At 37.9% G+C, this 15,424-nt stretch overlaps 2 protein-coding genes across 14 annotated transcripts in view; one reads left to right on the top strand and one right to left on the bottom strand.

The window, feature by feature from the left end:
- The window catches only part of CASK (calcium/calmodulin dependent serine protein kinase), a 121,666-nt gene that overhangs the window by 58,860 nt on the left and 47,382 nt on the right, over positions 1–15,424 (top strand). For all 13 annotated transcript variants that reach the window (XM_081003730.1, XM_081003729.1, XM_081003734.1 and 10 more), the window contains 5 exons: positions 7,043–7,145; positions 7,768–7,943; positions 9,840–9,962; positions 10,794–10,877; positions 11,739–11,838. In XM_081003730.1, coding sequence (XP_080859856.1) covers positions 7,043–7,145; positions 7,768–7,943; positions 9,840–9,962; positions 10,794–10,877; positions 11,739–11,838 — 586 coding nt within the window. The remainder of the gene's footprint in view (positions 1–7,042; positions 7,146–7,767; positions 7,944–9,839; positions 9,963–10,793; positions 10,878–11,738; positions 11,839–15,424) is intronic.
- GPR34 (G protein-coupled receptor 34) lies at positions 1,555–4,406 on the bottom strand. Its single transcript, XM_081003784.1, has 3 exons — positions 4,146–4,406; positions 3,588–3,676; positions 1,555–3,128 (listed from the first exon to the last, which is right to left on the bottom strand). The coding sequence occupies exon 3, from the start codon at positions 3,079–3,081 to the stop codon at positions 1,969–1,971; it is 1,113 nt and encodes a 370-aa protein (XP_080859910.1). The 5' UTR covers positions 3,082–3,128; positions 3,588–3,676; positions 4,146–4,406; the 3' UTR covers positions 1,555–1,968.

Below are 15,424 nucleotides of genomic sequence, written 5' to 3' on the forward strand. Positions count from 1 at the left end.
TAGTAGAGTGAGAGTTTCTATGGCTGCATTTTGATTGAGCACTTTTAATTAATTGCATCGATACATTGGGCATTTACCAGAGAGATACTCAGCACTAATTTTAAACCTTTTTAGAGGCAATGTAATAAGTAAAATAGTAGGTATTTCTTTAGCTTTGGTTCTTACTTGAAGCCAAAGAAATAAATAACATTAGCAAAGGCATGGTATAGTATAGGAACACGTACTTACTTCCTGCATGTATGTTGTTATTTAGAACTGGAACTTTGAGGGTTATAGGCCCAAAGACTAAACAGTGTCTCTGATTGCTACAGATAAAGCAACTTCTGAATTATGGCAGGCTAGGGCTAGGCAAACCTATTTTGCTTAACCTCTGCAACATGAAACATCTTCTACCCACCTTCCTGGATAACAGCTTTGTGTCAAGTTCACTTAGTCCTTTTTGACAGAAAAACTGTGGCTGCCCAGTGCTGTACCTCCATGGTGACATGGCAAGGGTTCTTCATTGTATAATTTTGCCAGCAATGGATCCAGTTATGGACTAAGACCCCAACACAAGTTGTGATGTTGGAGCCACCATTTCACCTATTTACAGCCATCCTCTAGACATATTATACTGTATAGAAGCCTGCTAGGAAGTGAACTTTGCAATGCATGTTACAAGCAGACCGATAAAAACATCCATAATACATGCAACAACCGTTTAAATTATTGTGGCTCATAAATTTTTGGTTGCTAACTTAGACTGCTGCTTACAAAACCAATGCAGAAGCAAGCAGTCAGCTGCTGATAGTGTTATTCAGTTGAGATCAGAGGAACCAGATACAGTATCTGACCCTTTTCTATTCAGGAACACCACAATGAGATTTTAACCACTTGCAGGGGCTTAGAATGCCCAAACCCACTCAAAAGGCACTACCATTTTTCTCATTTTATCTTAATATTATCAAAACACAAAGATGTGTTTTAGGGTTCTACTATATGTGAGGTATGTGTAATGTAGGAATAACCAGCTAGAAGACAAATATTAAGTGTGGGATGTCTGCATATTTTGTTAGAGAATATTTCTTCTTTAAGGTGATCAAAATGCAAAGTCTGACAGTGCTGGAGTTTCAGCACATGCAGGCTTTTCATTCTTGCATGGCAACCTGAAAGGATCCTCAGCCATCGCCTGTTTGGCACCCACACTTGGCAATACAGAGTGCTTTCCAATCATTTCTAATTCAGTAGTGTTGGCAACAGGTTAGTAGCCATAATCGGGAAAGTGCAATATAGTATTTTTACCCGCTCTGTTTCAATTTCATTGTTAAGGATTCATGGTTAACAATTCATTGTACGTTTTCTGACTTTCGTAGCCCTTAGTTAAATGTGCAGTGTAATTCTAAGCATATTTACTCTGCTAGATTCTTATCATTTTTTTCTTCCTGTTTTATAAGGTAATTTTTATTTTATGTTTTATGTTAAATGAAAAGAACTGAGTGAGCACACTAAACTTGTTTTGTAATATTTGAGATACTTGTCTGCATGTGTACGGTATATAGATACAATAGTTTGGAATCCATTGACACAAATAGTTTTTAATTAATGTAAGTCTATAGTATGCAGTACAGTTATAAAATGTTATTGAGAATTAATGCTAGCAAACATAATTACATACACAAGAGTCTTGTGGGGAGATTACTTTCTGTTTCTAATACACCATACACACACACCCTTTCAAAGTCTACTGCATCCACAGCTATTACTACTTTTCATCTCAGAAATCTTAATCTTAAATTTAAAAGTCTTAGCTATTACCAAATTATATATGTGGCTACCAAAGCGAATTCTTAAGGAAGTTCTGCATGAGAGTAACTAAAACTAAGATCTTGCAAAAATGTTATCTGTCTTGACAGGATTTGTTAACTATAAGCTGCAATCCTATTCCCTCACTGAACTCAAATGGAAGTTACTTCTGAGCAGAAATATATGTTAATTGTTAATCTTATTAAGATGCATTCTGGAATGGTGACTTGGGATTTCTGAATTATCTTGAAAAGAATGTCCTTGTTTTGTCTCTGAAGTACTCTCATTCACACTTGAATCCACATGAAGTCGCTTACAAATCAGTTGAAGTACAGTTTTCCGGACACTTCTGGACATTAAGAAATACATAACTGGATCTAAGCAGCTGTTAAATGATGAGAAGACTAGTGTAATCTCGTTGTATTTGTGAATGCTCTGTTGCCAGTAACAAGAGGTTTTTTGTAGTTGTGAAGTGATATAAATTAATCTGAATATATGATAAGGAACAAAGCATAATGTGAAAATGATAAGTACTATGAAAGATTTCCTTGCAATGGCAACATATGTTCTAGTATTAGGAAAACTTGTTCTCTTCTTAGAAATTTTCAGAAGATTGTTTGCAATTTTAACATACGACAGAATCAGTAGAATGAAAACAATCCAAAATATTATAACAAGAATATAATTAACACCTGCTTCCACTTTTGCATTTCGCTTTTCTCTGTAATGGAAACATTTTGATGAATGTTTATCTTCCCTCCTGGTAGACTGAACAACCATCAGTATAAATCCCATTATTGCAACTGTCCACAGCGTACAACACAAATATACGCTTCGTCTTGCTGTTAACACTCTAGGGCGTTGCATAGATTTGTTAATTTTTACATAACGGTCCCAACTAATAAGCCCTAGCAGTACGATGCTGATGTACATGTTCATATAAAATAAGTTTCCTATAATCTTGCAAAAAATCAAGCCCAACAGCCACTTGTTCTGGGCTATGTGATAGTATATTCGGAAAGGGAGACAAAAGATCAGTAGGAGGTCTGCGATGGCAACATTAAGCAAATAAACATGGATAGAGTTCTTTTTGCAAGGAATGCCCAGAAAAACATACAGGGCAGTAATATTTCCAACCAATCCAATTACAAAAATGACTGAATATGAAAATAGTAGAGTTAAAGACAGTGATTTCTCTTCCGTATCACAGTAAGTAACAGGCATTTCTGTGAAGCTTTTTCCAGTTTCATTTTCAGCAAGTGAAAAATTCATGTTCTTCGCTGGGGTTTTCTTGTGCATACGGTATGGAAGTCAAAATTCTTAATAAATCTTCACTTACACTTTGCCTGGAATAAAATAGAAGACAGTGCAACATGTACAGTGTGGAATTAACTTGATTAACTTTTCAAGCAAACTCAGAAGCTTTTCTGTCATAAGCCTTACTTTAGTCATGCATAAAATCAGCAAAATAGGGTCTTCGCCCAGAAACTATTTATGAACAAGTTTGCAATTATAACTGCTTTGTTTATGAAAACATTTTGCTCCTTTTATTTCTCCTCGTTTTTTAAAGTAAGGAAAGAACAAAAAGTAGGCTTCCTATAAAATCTGATATCCATCCAGTATCCCCAGTGCTTAGATGATTGCATTGATAACAAGTGGTGATAAACAAATAGTACATAAAGTCTTCTTTGGCACATTAAAAACAAACAAACTGTGGTTTAAAAAAAAATCAAAAATACAAAATGTGCCTTGATATTAGCTAAGTAGTATCTTAGGAATGTAAGAGGCAGATCTTGTTTACATACCAAATATAATTATTTGGAATTCCCCACTGTCTGTGGTGGCTGAGGCTGATGGGAGCCCGACAGTCTCTGGAGAGCCATGGGTGCCACACCTGGTTTAGGCAAAGAAATGTTAGAAATGGAACTAAGATCTTTTATATATTTATATCACATTTTATATATTTATACTTTGTGTGTGTGTGTGTTCGTGTTCTCTCTCTCCCTCTCTTTCTCTCTCTTAATAGAAGCAAGCAGCATTAAGCTCAGAGGGGCTTACTCCTCAATAGCCATGAATGAGCTTGTGCTATATTCACACTTCCTCGGCAGCAAATCCTAAACTGCCTTTTGTTTCAAATATATGCTACTACTTTGATAAAGTTGCTTGTGAATGTTATCCAGGTGGCAGTCTTAACATTTCTCTGCCTTTTTAAAAGGAAAGAAAAAAATGCTAAAGAAAAGTAGAATATGTTCTTGAGAAAAGTGCTTTCTCATCTGTCAAGAAAGTTGCACTAGAAATATAAAACTATTTTTCTACACTTAACATATGAGAAAAATTGAACTATAATAAAAGGAAATACTCACTTTTGGGTTAGTGACGGAGTCTTTTCTACTGAATTCTGTTTTCAGAACTTGTGTTTAAGGAAGGAAGGAAGGAAAGGAAGTCTGTCTTATTAGAAAGTTGTGACTAGGGTTCTTTTAAACTGGTAAGAATCAGCTTCATCAGCTATTTTAGTCTTTCGTGCTTTCCTCCAGATATCTGTAGGAGGATTGGGGGATGGTGATGAGCTTTTATGTGTAATAGTAATCTCTGATGCATGAAGATGCACCGCGGGAATGGCAGGTATATATAAACACACATTGGGATATGGTGGAGGACAAAATATGAGCACTAAATACAGGGGAATGCAGAAACACATCCTAATAAGAGAGCTGCCATAGCTGAAAACAAAAGCACATTTAAAAAGAAATCCCAGTTAGCTCTAACCATGATTTTAGCTTGCTGATGAGGCAAAGCTTAATCAGAGTTAAGGCAGCAGAAAGGGATATTTTACAGGGTGGTTGGGTAGTGTGTTTTCCTGGACCTACTTCCAATGTTTTAGTGATTATTGAGAGACAATTACTTTTTCGGTGAAAGAAATATTGCCTACAATCCTTTTCCAGGCACTAAGTAATGCTGTCAAATTTCATACTTCAGTCTTCCATTTAAGCTATTCCTCTGATTGTTGTTATAATGTCTAAATAAAATGTCAAATCGATAATGGTATGTCCACCTCAGAATGCAACTTCCCTCCCCTAAATATTTTTCGTGCCTCTGCAAAACTTGTAGTTCCCCAAAGTCTGCTGATACCTCCTCTTTGTGCATGATCGTGCTATTTTGGCAACCTAAGGACGGGCAGCTGAGATAAATGAGATCACTGTTTGTGTGTGGTGAATTTTGCAGCGGATAGGTTAGATGTGATTGACAGAGGAGTATTGTCACAGGAGTGGATGGACAAAATATGCACTGGTTTTGTCAACGTTTGCTAGGTGTAAAACAGTAAGGGGTACTACTGAATCAAACATAGTCAAAATGAGAACTTGTTGTGAAAAGGTAATTTAACAGTAAGGAATTAGACATATTATAAGAGCTTTTCATTCATTCATTTATTTATTTATTTTAAAGAAGGTACAGAAGAATTCATGCGAATAGAATTTTGCAAGAGTTTTCCAGCTCAAAACAAGTGTGTTGCTTGTTTTAGTAAATTCTGTTTTTGCACCAGATAATAGGGACAGTGCCTCTTTGATATATAATAGGAAGGAGCCCCAAAGAATAGGTGCCACCACACTAAAGGCCTGATTCCTACATTGTTTGGAACAGACCTCCTGATAAGATGGTATCTTTAAGAAGTCCCAGTAAGCAGTTGAACCAATGCCTTTTGCACTAGCTGCAGGTAGCCAGAAGTGTGGTATGCAAGTTGACACAGAAATTTCTATTTTTGCTCCTAAAGTTCAGTTAAAGACTTCTCTACAAAAATAGGCAATAGGCTAATTGCCTTTTATTGTATTGAAATTTGGATTTGCTCTGGTGAACTAACAAGAAATTTTCATTAGGAATAAAATCAGATAAGTTTAGGGAAATAACGCTTCTGTTGGTTGAATGTGTTCTGTTGATCACAAAAACACACAAGTCCTCCACCACAAACAAATGAAAATAAAAATCTGTGTTTTAACTTTATTCTCTTTTTTTGAGGTTCTTGGCATTAAGAAAATTTGATAAGATGTTACCTGAAATATGTTTACATGCAGCATTTCTTGTGACCAGTGTGCCCCTACATTGCATAAATGTGCTGTCCCATTTGTCATCTAAACCTATTTTTATAAATACACCATACCATCAGTGTAGGGAAACCTAACAAAGTAACCATTCCCTTGTTGTGAACGGTCGTATTTATGCCAATAATGAAGTAGCCGGATACCTCTGGAAAACATAGGTTAGGCTGACTATTTACACAGAATCTTCCTTCTCCTCGTGAACATATTCCGCATTGGTTGAGCTTGTGCTACACAGAAAACTAAACCAGAGTAGTGGAAGAATAATCCGGTTAAGTTGAATAACAAACTCAGTGAAACTCTTGTGAGGGATTAGAACAGGAGTGGGAAACCTTTTTGACTCAAGGGGCCAGATCGTTATCATTCCTTGGCCCCATAGGCCATCTTTAACAGGTGGGCAAGAAACCACCTGATACTAGACAGTTGACAGGTGGGTTGTCAAAGTTCCTTGTGCAACATGTCCCAAGCACCCACCAACCACCTGGTTGTCAGGCACTTGCAAACCGCAACATGATGGGAGTTGCCAGCAAAGTAGCAAGCTGCTATCTACAAAGACCAGCTTTGCAATTGAGTTCCCTACAGGGAATTCAGGCAGACAGCCAATCCAGTAGGATTGAACTTACTGCCCATCAGCTAACTTCAGCCCTGCTTTCTACAGGGATAGGCTGCAGGATTGAGTTCGCCAGAGGGTGCTCAGTTGTGTAGCCAATTCAATGTATGTCTCCCTACCCTAAACATGACATCACATATGACATCAAAAGGAGGCTTGCCATCCCTGGATTGAAATCTAACAGGTTTTGGGTGCTTCACTCCTTGGTGGTAGAACAGAAATTTACAAGAATAACAAAATTACTTTCTCAACAAATTCCCACTTTCAGCTGCCCCGATATCACATGCCAAAACAATGGTTCTATTCAGCTGATGCATCCATTAATGTCAACTGACATTCCTTCTAGCCTTAATACCATTACCAAATGTGTGTTGTATTTTTGTGAATTCCTAAAGCCTAGCTAACTCTGTTGAAGTCCTACACCAAGAATACTTTGCCATTTATATGGTGCTTGTGATTGTTGTAAAGACATAAGCCTATTTTCTGTTGTCATAATGTTTTGTTTATACAAAAAAATGTCTTTTTAAATTAAATATCAGAGGGGTTTTTGTCATTTCAGCCGCACTGTGTGCTACTTGCCTCAAAGGAAAATTCGGCACCTGTGAAACTTGGTGGTTTTGGTGTTGCTATTCAATTAGGGGAATCGGGACTTGTTGCTGGAGGTAAGAAATGCAAGTGTTTCAAAAGAGGTGCTATGGAGCTCAAAATGGCTAATTAACATTTCAGGCACGAACTACCTAAAAACACTTTCACTTCTCATAGTTGTATGTGAGGGAGGGGTTTTCATGACAGTCAAAATGAAAGAGGATTCATGGTGAGAATGTTCCCTTCCTGAGAATTTTTTATTATTATCATCACCTTCCCACCTCCCCCAATGTCTTTTGACTGTCTTAACACATTTTAAATAAACAATCCTTGAGCTACTTATTAGCCTTGCCATGAATCATGTGTAATGGGGGGGGGGGGGAGAGAGAAAAACCTTCTAGGCCTGCGTTTGAAGCCCCTCCTTAAAAGTTGTCAGTTTGCTATTCTGCTTCAATTAAAGCCAGGACACCTGTGTTCATGTCATGTAACATTCAGTGGAGACAAAGCAAGGAGGAGGAGAGACAAAAGGGGTGCATTTACCAGGCCCCAGGCCACTGAGATCAGCCAGGCTTCTTGTGTCATGGGCTGTTACTGCACTGGTAGAACTGTTACAGGCCGCCATGTCTTTTTCCAAGTAGAAGCTGCTCAGATCATAGCTCCATCTTCGAAAACTAAAGTCGTTTTTGTATTTTCCTCCAGGACGGGTAGGAACGCCTCATTTTATGGCCCCAGAAGTAGTAAAAAGAGAGCCATATGGAAAGCCTGTAGATGTGTGGGGATGTGGAGTGATCCTTTTTATTCTGCTCAGTGGTTGTTTGCCTTTTTATGGAACAAAGGAAAGATTATTTGAAGGCATTATCAAAGGAAAATACAAGGTACGTTATAGTAATTGCTTTTCTCAAGGAAAAGGAAGTCTGCATTTTTGTAAAATGTATTTTGATGCATTAAAATATCAAAAAAAGCCTGGAGTTTGTCCACATATGAATGAATCAGTCTCCTGAACAGTTGTACTCTGAGCACTGCGGAAGTACAGAACAACTAGAGGGGTAGTTCCCCTCTCCCAGCTCCAAGTTCAGGAAGAGGGCTGGGACTTGTCATGGGCATTCACTATGAAAGGACCTGTAACACTCATCATGGATACTTGCCACAAAAAGCACGGCAAGTGAGTTTGCAGACTCCTGACTTGTACAGTCTTCATCCCTAGTCATTTGTTGTTGCATTATTTCCCCTGATCCTGCTGGTAAGCACTGAAGTCTACAGTAGTGCTTCCCTTCCCCATGGCACTGGAAGTGTTGTTGTTAGCCAGGTTAATGTGCCATAATTTTTAAAGAGCTCAAATAAATCCTCTTAATGTGTTCACTTTTTAAAAAGGTCATTGCAAGTATTGAGCCTTCTTACAGTACTGTACCTCCTTTCTGATTTTATTAATTGGTTTGTATTTTTGGAGTTGCAATCATATATCATTTGGTAACAATGACAACACTTTTTACATAAAGTTGGTGGCATTAAATCACGTAAATTAAAGCATATTAAAATCATTCTGTGGGTAAGCTGTCCTTTGTTTCCTTACTACTCAGTTCTTCTTTTGTAGAAAACATGGAGGAGCTAGAAACCACATAGTTTCCAAATCACAGTGGTTTAACAATAAAGTCTAGTTTCAAGTTTACAGTTTCATTCAAAACTGACATTTGAAAACTCCTAGTACCTGTTTTCAAAGCCAAATACTAGGTTTTAGTTTATAGTTCATCAGCTGGGGAGTCTCTGCTCTTTTTAAAGAAGAGCAACAAAAACACTTTCTATAAAGTGATTCTGAACCATTTTTAAATATAATAAAAGCTGCACAAAGTTGGGTGTTTTCCATCTGTGGCTTGCTGAAATTTTCTTTACTTTGGAGGGAATTAAACCATCTTTCGTTAATTGTCCTTAGTTTGCAGGAGTATTGAGTGTGTGTGTTATATTTCAGTGGCGGTATATGTGTACACTTCAAACATGCACACACAGAAATCAGAAACCTGAACTTAGGTAACAGATTCCATTGGGAAAAAAGCTGAATTATGTAATACGTACATATTATTTGTATTGAACACATGCATACATACATACATACATACATACATTATTATTATTATTATTATTATTTATTAGAAACTAGCTAAATATTGCATGCAAATATGAGTAATTAAACCCTAATTGCTCTTTTCTTTTCTGGGGGGATACTTAACCTTTTCCCTACCCCTCACTTTTGCATACCAAATCCTGTTACTGCTGTTACTGTTTTCAGTGCATGAAGTTTCAAATACATAAAATATACTGTTGGAGTTCATGAAGGAGAGAAAGTGACATGGGTGGGTGGGTGATTTGTTAAATATCTTATACTCTAAATCACCACCACCTGAATTGTCTTTTATTACTTTTTTTTTTAATGCCCTTGAGAGAGTTTCTTTATATGCATTGTACATAGTGTTAAGTTAGGCCCTTGCTGCTGAGGTCTAAGATCGGTTATTCGGAAATAAATAGAGAAGTATTTTGCAATTACACTGTTTCAAAGTGTTCAGCACTTTTAAATATTGGAGAATTCAATTGACTTGATCTGGTAGATTACTTGGTGAACTGTTTCAGTTCTTACAAATGTAGTTGTGCAGTAATCTGCACAAATGTTTTAACTTGGATTGACATTTCCAGCTTTTTAGCAATCTACAGCATGCTTCTGCAACTCTTGTTGTAAAGACCCCTGTTATGTGCCTTAGCTTAACTTACTGTTTTTGACCTAGATGAATCCAAGACAATGGAGCCATATCTCTGAAAGTGCCAAAGATTTGGTACGACGTATGCTTATGCTGGACCCAGCTGAAAGAATAACTGTTTACGAGGCACTCAACCATCCTTGGCTGAAGGTAAGCAGTATAAACGGTGTAAAAGAACAGCAGCTCTCCAAATCTGTCAACGTTTGTAAATCTTAGTAAGACTGTTGCTAACTCGTATGAATTGATACAAAGCCCTCAGATGGCATAATAATAATATAATTAAACAAAACATTATAAAAATATTTGAGCACATTTAATATTTGAAGCCAAAAGAATAGAAAAAATTAAAATGTCAGTGTTCTAAACACTGTAGAAAAACACACAAAATAAAAATCATTCCTAAAAACTATCAGGGATGCGACTAACCTTTTTTCATAAGGGAATCTGTAATTGTGGTCTTGCCACAGAGAAGGTTTGTCTCAAACTGTCAAAAGGCACCCAGGGATGGATTCTAAGGGGGTATTTTGTAATGTTCCAATATTTGTCAAAAATCTACAATACCATCCTTAATTATTCTCTTCTGTTTATCTGTAATTTCACATTCTTGTTCCTAACTTTATGGCAGCAGTGAAGAACCATTTTATTTCAGGGGCATTTAAGGTCCTCTGAGTTGCTACTCTGAGCTTGTGTTTTTCTGTTTATGGCTCCTTGGTTTTGTGTGTGTGTGTGTTTGTCCAATAGTTGTTATTAAATATTTTTCTAAATGATTATGAGCTATCTCAAGACACTTTGTGAGAGATAAATATTTTTTTTTAAAAAAAAGATTCCTGAGAATTGCCCTGGCTCAGATTAAAACTTACAAACATACATTTTTCAGGAGATTTTTGTTTGTTTTGAACATGTGTTTGAGTTAATAGCTTACTCTTACTGAATACAGTTCTAAATGATATTAATTCATTGTTTCCAATATTTTATTTGTAGGAACGTGATCGCTATGCATACAAGATTCACCTTCCAGAAACTGTGGAACAGCTGAGGAAATTCAATGCAAGAAGGAAGTTAAAGGTAAAGAAAACAAGCAAACTACTTATATTAAAATATACCAAAATAACATTCAGGGTGATAGCCAATGTTAGTCATATCCATGCCAGACTTATATGTTACTCTGAATATGACTTAGTTGAATATCACTCTCAGAATAGTATTCTAAGTTGTTGGCCTTAATGATATGGGGGGGGATTGTTGGGGGGGGAATCTTCATGAAAAGAATGTGCCCAAGTACATGCAGTATTTGCAAGCTGACGTCCCCAACTTGCATTTCAGCAGAGCGAAGCAGTAATAGGCCATTTACGCAGTCTCTGGGTGGGCAGCAGTTGCAGCCTGTTGCAGCAGGCCCTCAATGCCACAGAACCAAAGGCCTCCATTGTGTGGCCAGCTGTTGGGGAATTCCCCCACCAGCTGCAAAGGAGGGTGGGATAACCCACCATCTCCTAGTTTTCGATTCAGCCAATCAGAGGGCCCAGCTATATAGGCCAATTGTGCCCGAGTTCAGGACTTCAGTCAGCTGAAGAACATATAACTACTTGAAATTGTGCTACAGAGAATAAAGCTTAATGGTTACTCTGGTATTGCACAATCCTTTGTTTCAGTCATAAACACTTCACAAAAGTAAAGAACTTTAAACCAGTTTCTGATTCAACTGATTCATCCTAGAATGGCTATTAAAATATCCACAGAGTTGGCTCTGCAAAGGTGTGTTGAATTCATAGGTGACCATTTGAATACAGGTTACAAGCAAGCAACTATTTTTGCTAGTGCTAAATTTAGAATCCCCTTTGGCCTTAAAATGATGGCTTTAGGATCTATAGTATTGGGGAAAACATTACTGATAGTGCACTTTGTGACTTTAGCTTTTTGTTTATTCAGGGTGCAGTACTAGCAGCAGTATCAAGCCACAAATTCAATTCTTTCTACGGTGATCCCCCTGAAGAACTGCCAGACTTCTCTGAAGACCCTACCTCCTCAGGTATTTCCATTTAAAAGAACATTACTCTAGTGACTTTCGGTCAGACGTATTCTGATAGTGGGTGGTATCCAACAGAGCACTTCTGCTAAAACCAGAATTTCCACTTGCACAAGAGATATTTTCATTGGGTGTCAGACCACCACATATGGGTGACTATCGCCCCCTGGCCTTCAAAGCAGGAAATGTTCAGAGTCAAGCAGGATTGATGTAATAAGATTCCCAAGGAGCTGAACTACTCAGTAGTCTACCTGCCACAGCTTAAAAAAATACATGTTTGAAGAATGTTAGAAACAGCAGAAGAGATTCCTGCTTTGTCTTCCTTAGAGATAAACTTCAGCTCAGACTAGGAAGTAGGAACATAGAAAGCAGCCTTAGTTTATGTCAGACCATTAGGACATCTGGCTCAGTATTACCTATACTGACCAGGAATGACTTCCCAGGGTTTCGGACAGGAATCTTTATCAGCTGTAATGGATATCCCAGGCAGTGGTTTTCAACCAGTGTGCCATGGCACCCTGGGGTGCCTCGAATGATGGTCAGGGTGTCATGGGCAACACTGACCTCTGTCCCTTTCCTTCCTTCCCTCCCTTCCTCTGATGCCCTCTCATGTCTCTCCCTCCCAAAGGCCTGCACAGCTCTTTGTTGCAGCAGCCCTGGCTACAAGCTCCCCATGTGAATGGTGCCTCTGGTGCTGGTCAGGGGGTGCTTCCCAGGCCCGTGGGACAGTGTGAGGAGGTACCTCTCTTTGGGGCATGGGGGGCAGCTCAGAGACCAGGGGTGGCAGCTGCAGCTGCCCAGAGGACTCCCAAGGAGAGGGGAGAGAAGAGGAGACTTGATAGAACACTCCACAAGGGAGGGTGTTTGAAAAAGGGTGAGAAGCTGCCAGCTCTGCAGGCAAGGGGTGACATAACTGGGCTTCTGAGCCCCACAGGGGTGCCACAGAAAGAATGTAGTTGGTCAAGGGAGCCGTGGACCCAAAAAGGTTGAAAACCTTTGTTCCAGGGGTTAAACCTGGGGTTGGTTGTAGTATATACTCTGTCCCTGAGCTATGCTTCCCAATTCATATTGGGAGCAAGAAATCTATCTCTGTCCCAAGTCCTCTAGCAAGTGCTCTGGCAGCCTATTAGTTCAGTTAACTCAAGTAAAAGTGCTTTTGATATGTATAGAGCTCTGAACAACTTGGGATTTGGGTATCTGAGAGAATTCTTCTGCCAGCACAAACCTGTTGAGGCTTTGAGAACAGTGCCTGTGGTCCTGCTTTTTGTCCCTCATGTTAATGTTATTCACAGTGTGGGGACATAGGATAGGGTCTTCTCAGTGCTGGCACCCCAATTATGAAACACTTTCCCCCTATTAGCACAGACAGCTACCTCCTTGATGAGCTTTTGTCACCATTTAAAACTTGCTCAGGTTTACGGTGGACATGATTATCTGTTCTCATCTATGGATCTTTACATTTTAATGCTGTCTGATTCTGTTGGTTTTATGATAATTTGATATTGTAGGATGTCTCACTGTTTTTATTTCAGTTGTTTAAAGTTTATTGTTTATATTGTATTATTGTTTTTTTTGTAAACCTCTTTGTGATCTTTTTCTGGATAAAAAGTGGTATGCCAGTACTTCAATTAATAAATAACGGCTTAGGTGAGAGGTAGTTTCAGTTATTTACACTGAAATTTGGAGAAGTTAAAAACAGCAAAAGTCTCTAACTTTCTTACTTCCATCATACTTCAGTACAATTGAGGCAAATCTCTATCTTTGTCCCCAATTCCTTTGCACCTTCTAGCTGACTAATAATAATAATAATAATAATAATAATTTATTATTTATACCCTGCTCACCTGGCTGGGTTTCCCCAGCCACTCTTTGTGGTGAGTAGTTGTGGCAAGGAAAAATAGAAGCTTCCTAGTAATCCAATCAGAATCAAGTAACAAAAACAATTAGGAAGAGTAAAGGAACCTTTAAGGTGATGAAAAAATAATCCTGAGGTTGATGTAACAAATGCATCTCCAAATTGTTTAGAATATTCTTTCCTATTCAGTATCTTGTAAGTGGTTCCCAGTTTGTATGAATTTTCTTTTTCTCAAATAATATTTATAATATGAACATAATTAATTCAGTTAACTAATTTTACTGCATGCCATGTCTTGATAAGTTGTTCTGTTACCAAAAGGGAGCACTTACTGATTACCCACCCACAAACACTATTAATACATTGACATATTTCCCACTAGCTGTTATCTCTGATCTCTAAAATGTACTATAGTACACCGAAAGTCAGTCACAACTTTGCATAATATACATTTTCACTTCAAGATTTTTGCATTATGCACTATATTTTTCAAGAGCCATCTATTAAAGATTCAGGAAGGCTTTCTTTCTACTGGTTCCTCAATCTTAATAGAAGCAGTAGCCCACTTGCATAACTGCCCTGTCATATTTCCTGTTCTAAAACTTGCATGGTTCCTCTTATTTTCTGTACAGCATCAGCATGATTTCTCTTCCTCATTTGAAGATAGCAGCATGTGTTAAAGCAAAGGTTCATAGTTAGTTTACTTTGTCTCCGCATGCATCCTTGTGTCTTGAATATGTCAGGTGGAAGAGTTATGAAACTGAAGAGGCCTCCTTCTCACACTAGGTTGCAGGAATGTGTTGATGCTGTATAGCAGTACTAAGCTATATTGCTATGTGTAATGCCATCCTACTGTATTATTTTGTTTTAGTTTTTCCAGAGGCAGGAAGGAGGGACTTGAATGTTTTTTTGACACTAACTTAACTGTTCTCACTGAAGAATCCTTCAGAGGGATTTGTACCTTATTTCTTGAAATAAAATAATTCAATTTTTAAAAAACGAATGTGGCATGAAATACAAGCTTATTAGTAAGGAACTTAAGAATCTGCAGTTGAGCTTTTATATTTAAATTTAACTGAAGTAGTGCTGCATGATTCTAAATCTGAGGGGAAAAGTGAAGAAGCATGATCTCTTGCTAGCAGCGTGCACTAAACCCTTATTCTCAGCCTTGGTCTTTTAACATTTATTTTCGGAACATAGTCTACTTTACAAGTGTGTTGTACAGATTAGCAATGGTTTGAACACTCAAAAGCACTGTACAAATGCTGCTGGTTTCTGCAATAATATTAATTCTTCAATATCATTCTTATTCTTATAAAATCATGGAAATCAGCTGAAATGCAGGTTGTTTACTGACAAAACTTTCAGAATACAAATTTCAAATGGGATTGTTCTTTCCAAGGTAATACCAGTTGAATTTTTCTGGGATGTGACAGTTCTGGTAAGGAAGAGTATAGTGTGTAGGGCAGTGTTTTTGTCGGGGGGGTGGAGGGGTACGGATACCCCTAAACATTTTGTGAATCTTTGTACATTTGCCCATGTACTGTATCTATTTTTCCCAGTTTGAACTATAAAATGGTGGCTTTCTTGAGTCAAAATGAAATTACCCCTAAACATTTTTTTAATGAAAAAAAGCACTCGTGTAGGGTATAAAGCAGTCTTCCCAACTCCCAGCAGCCCTGGTCAGCATTTGTAGTGGTTCGGGATACCGGGAGCTAAAAATAAGTATTTTTA

This window comes from Podarcis pityusensis (assembly GCF_964106645.2).
Source record: "Podarcis pityusensis genome assembly, chromosome: 4".
NCBI classification, from domain to species: Eukaryota; Metazoa; Chordata; class Lepidosauria; order Squamata; family Lacertidae; genus Podarcis; species Podarcis pityusensis.

Bases quoted from the DNA above. Each gene is read 5' to 3' on its own strand.
- GPR34 (XM_081003784.1), bottom strand. From the start codon at position 3,081: ATGCACAAGAAAACCCCAGCGAAGAACATGAATTTTTCACTTGCTGAA.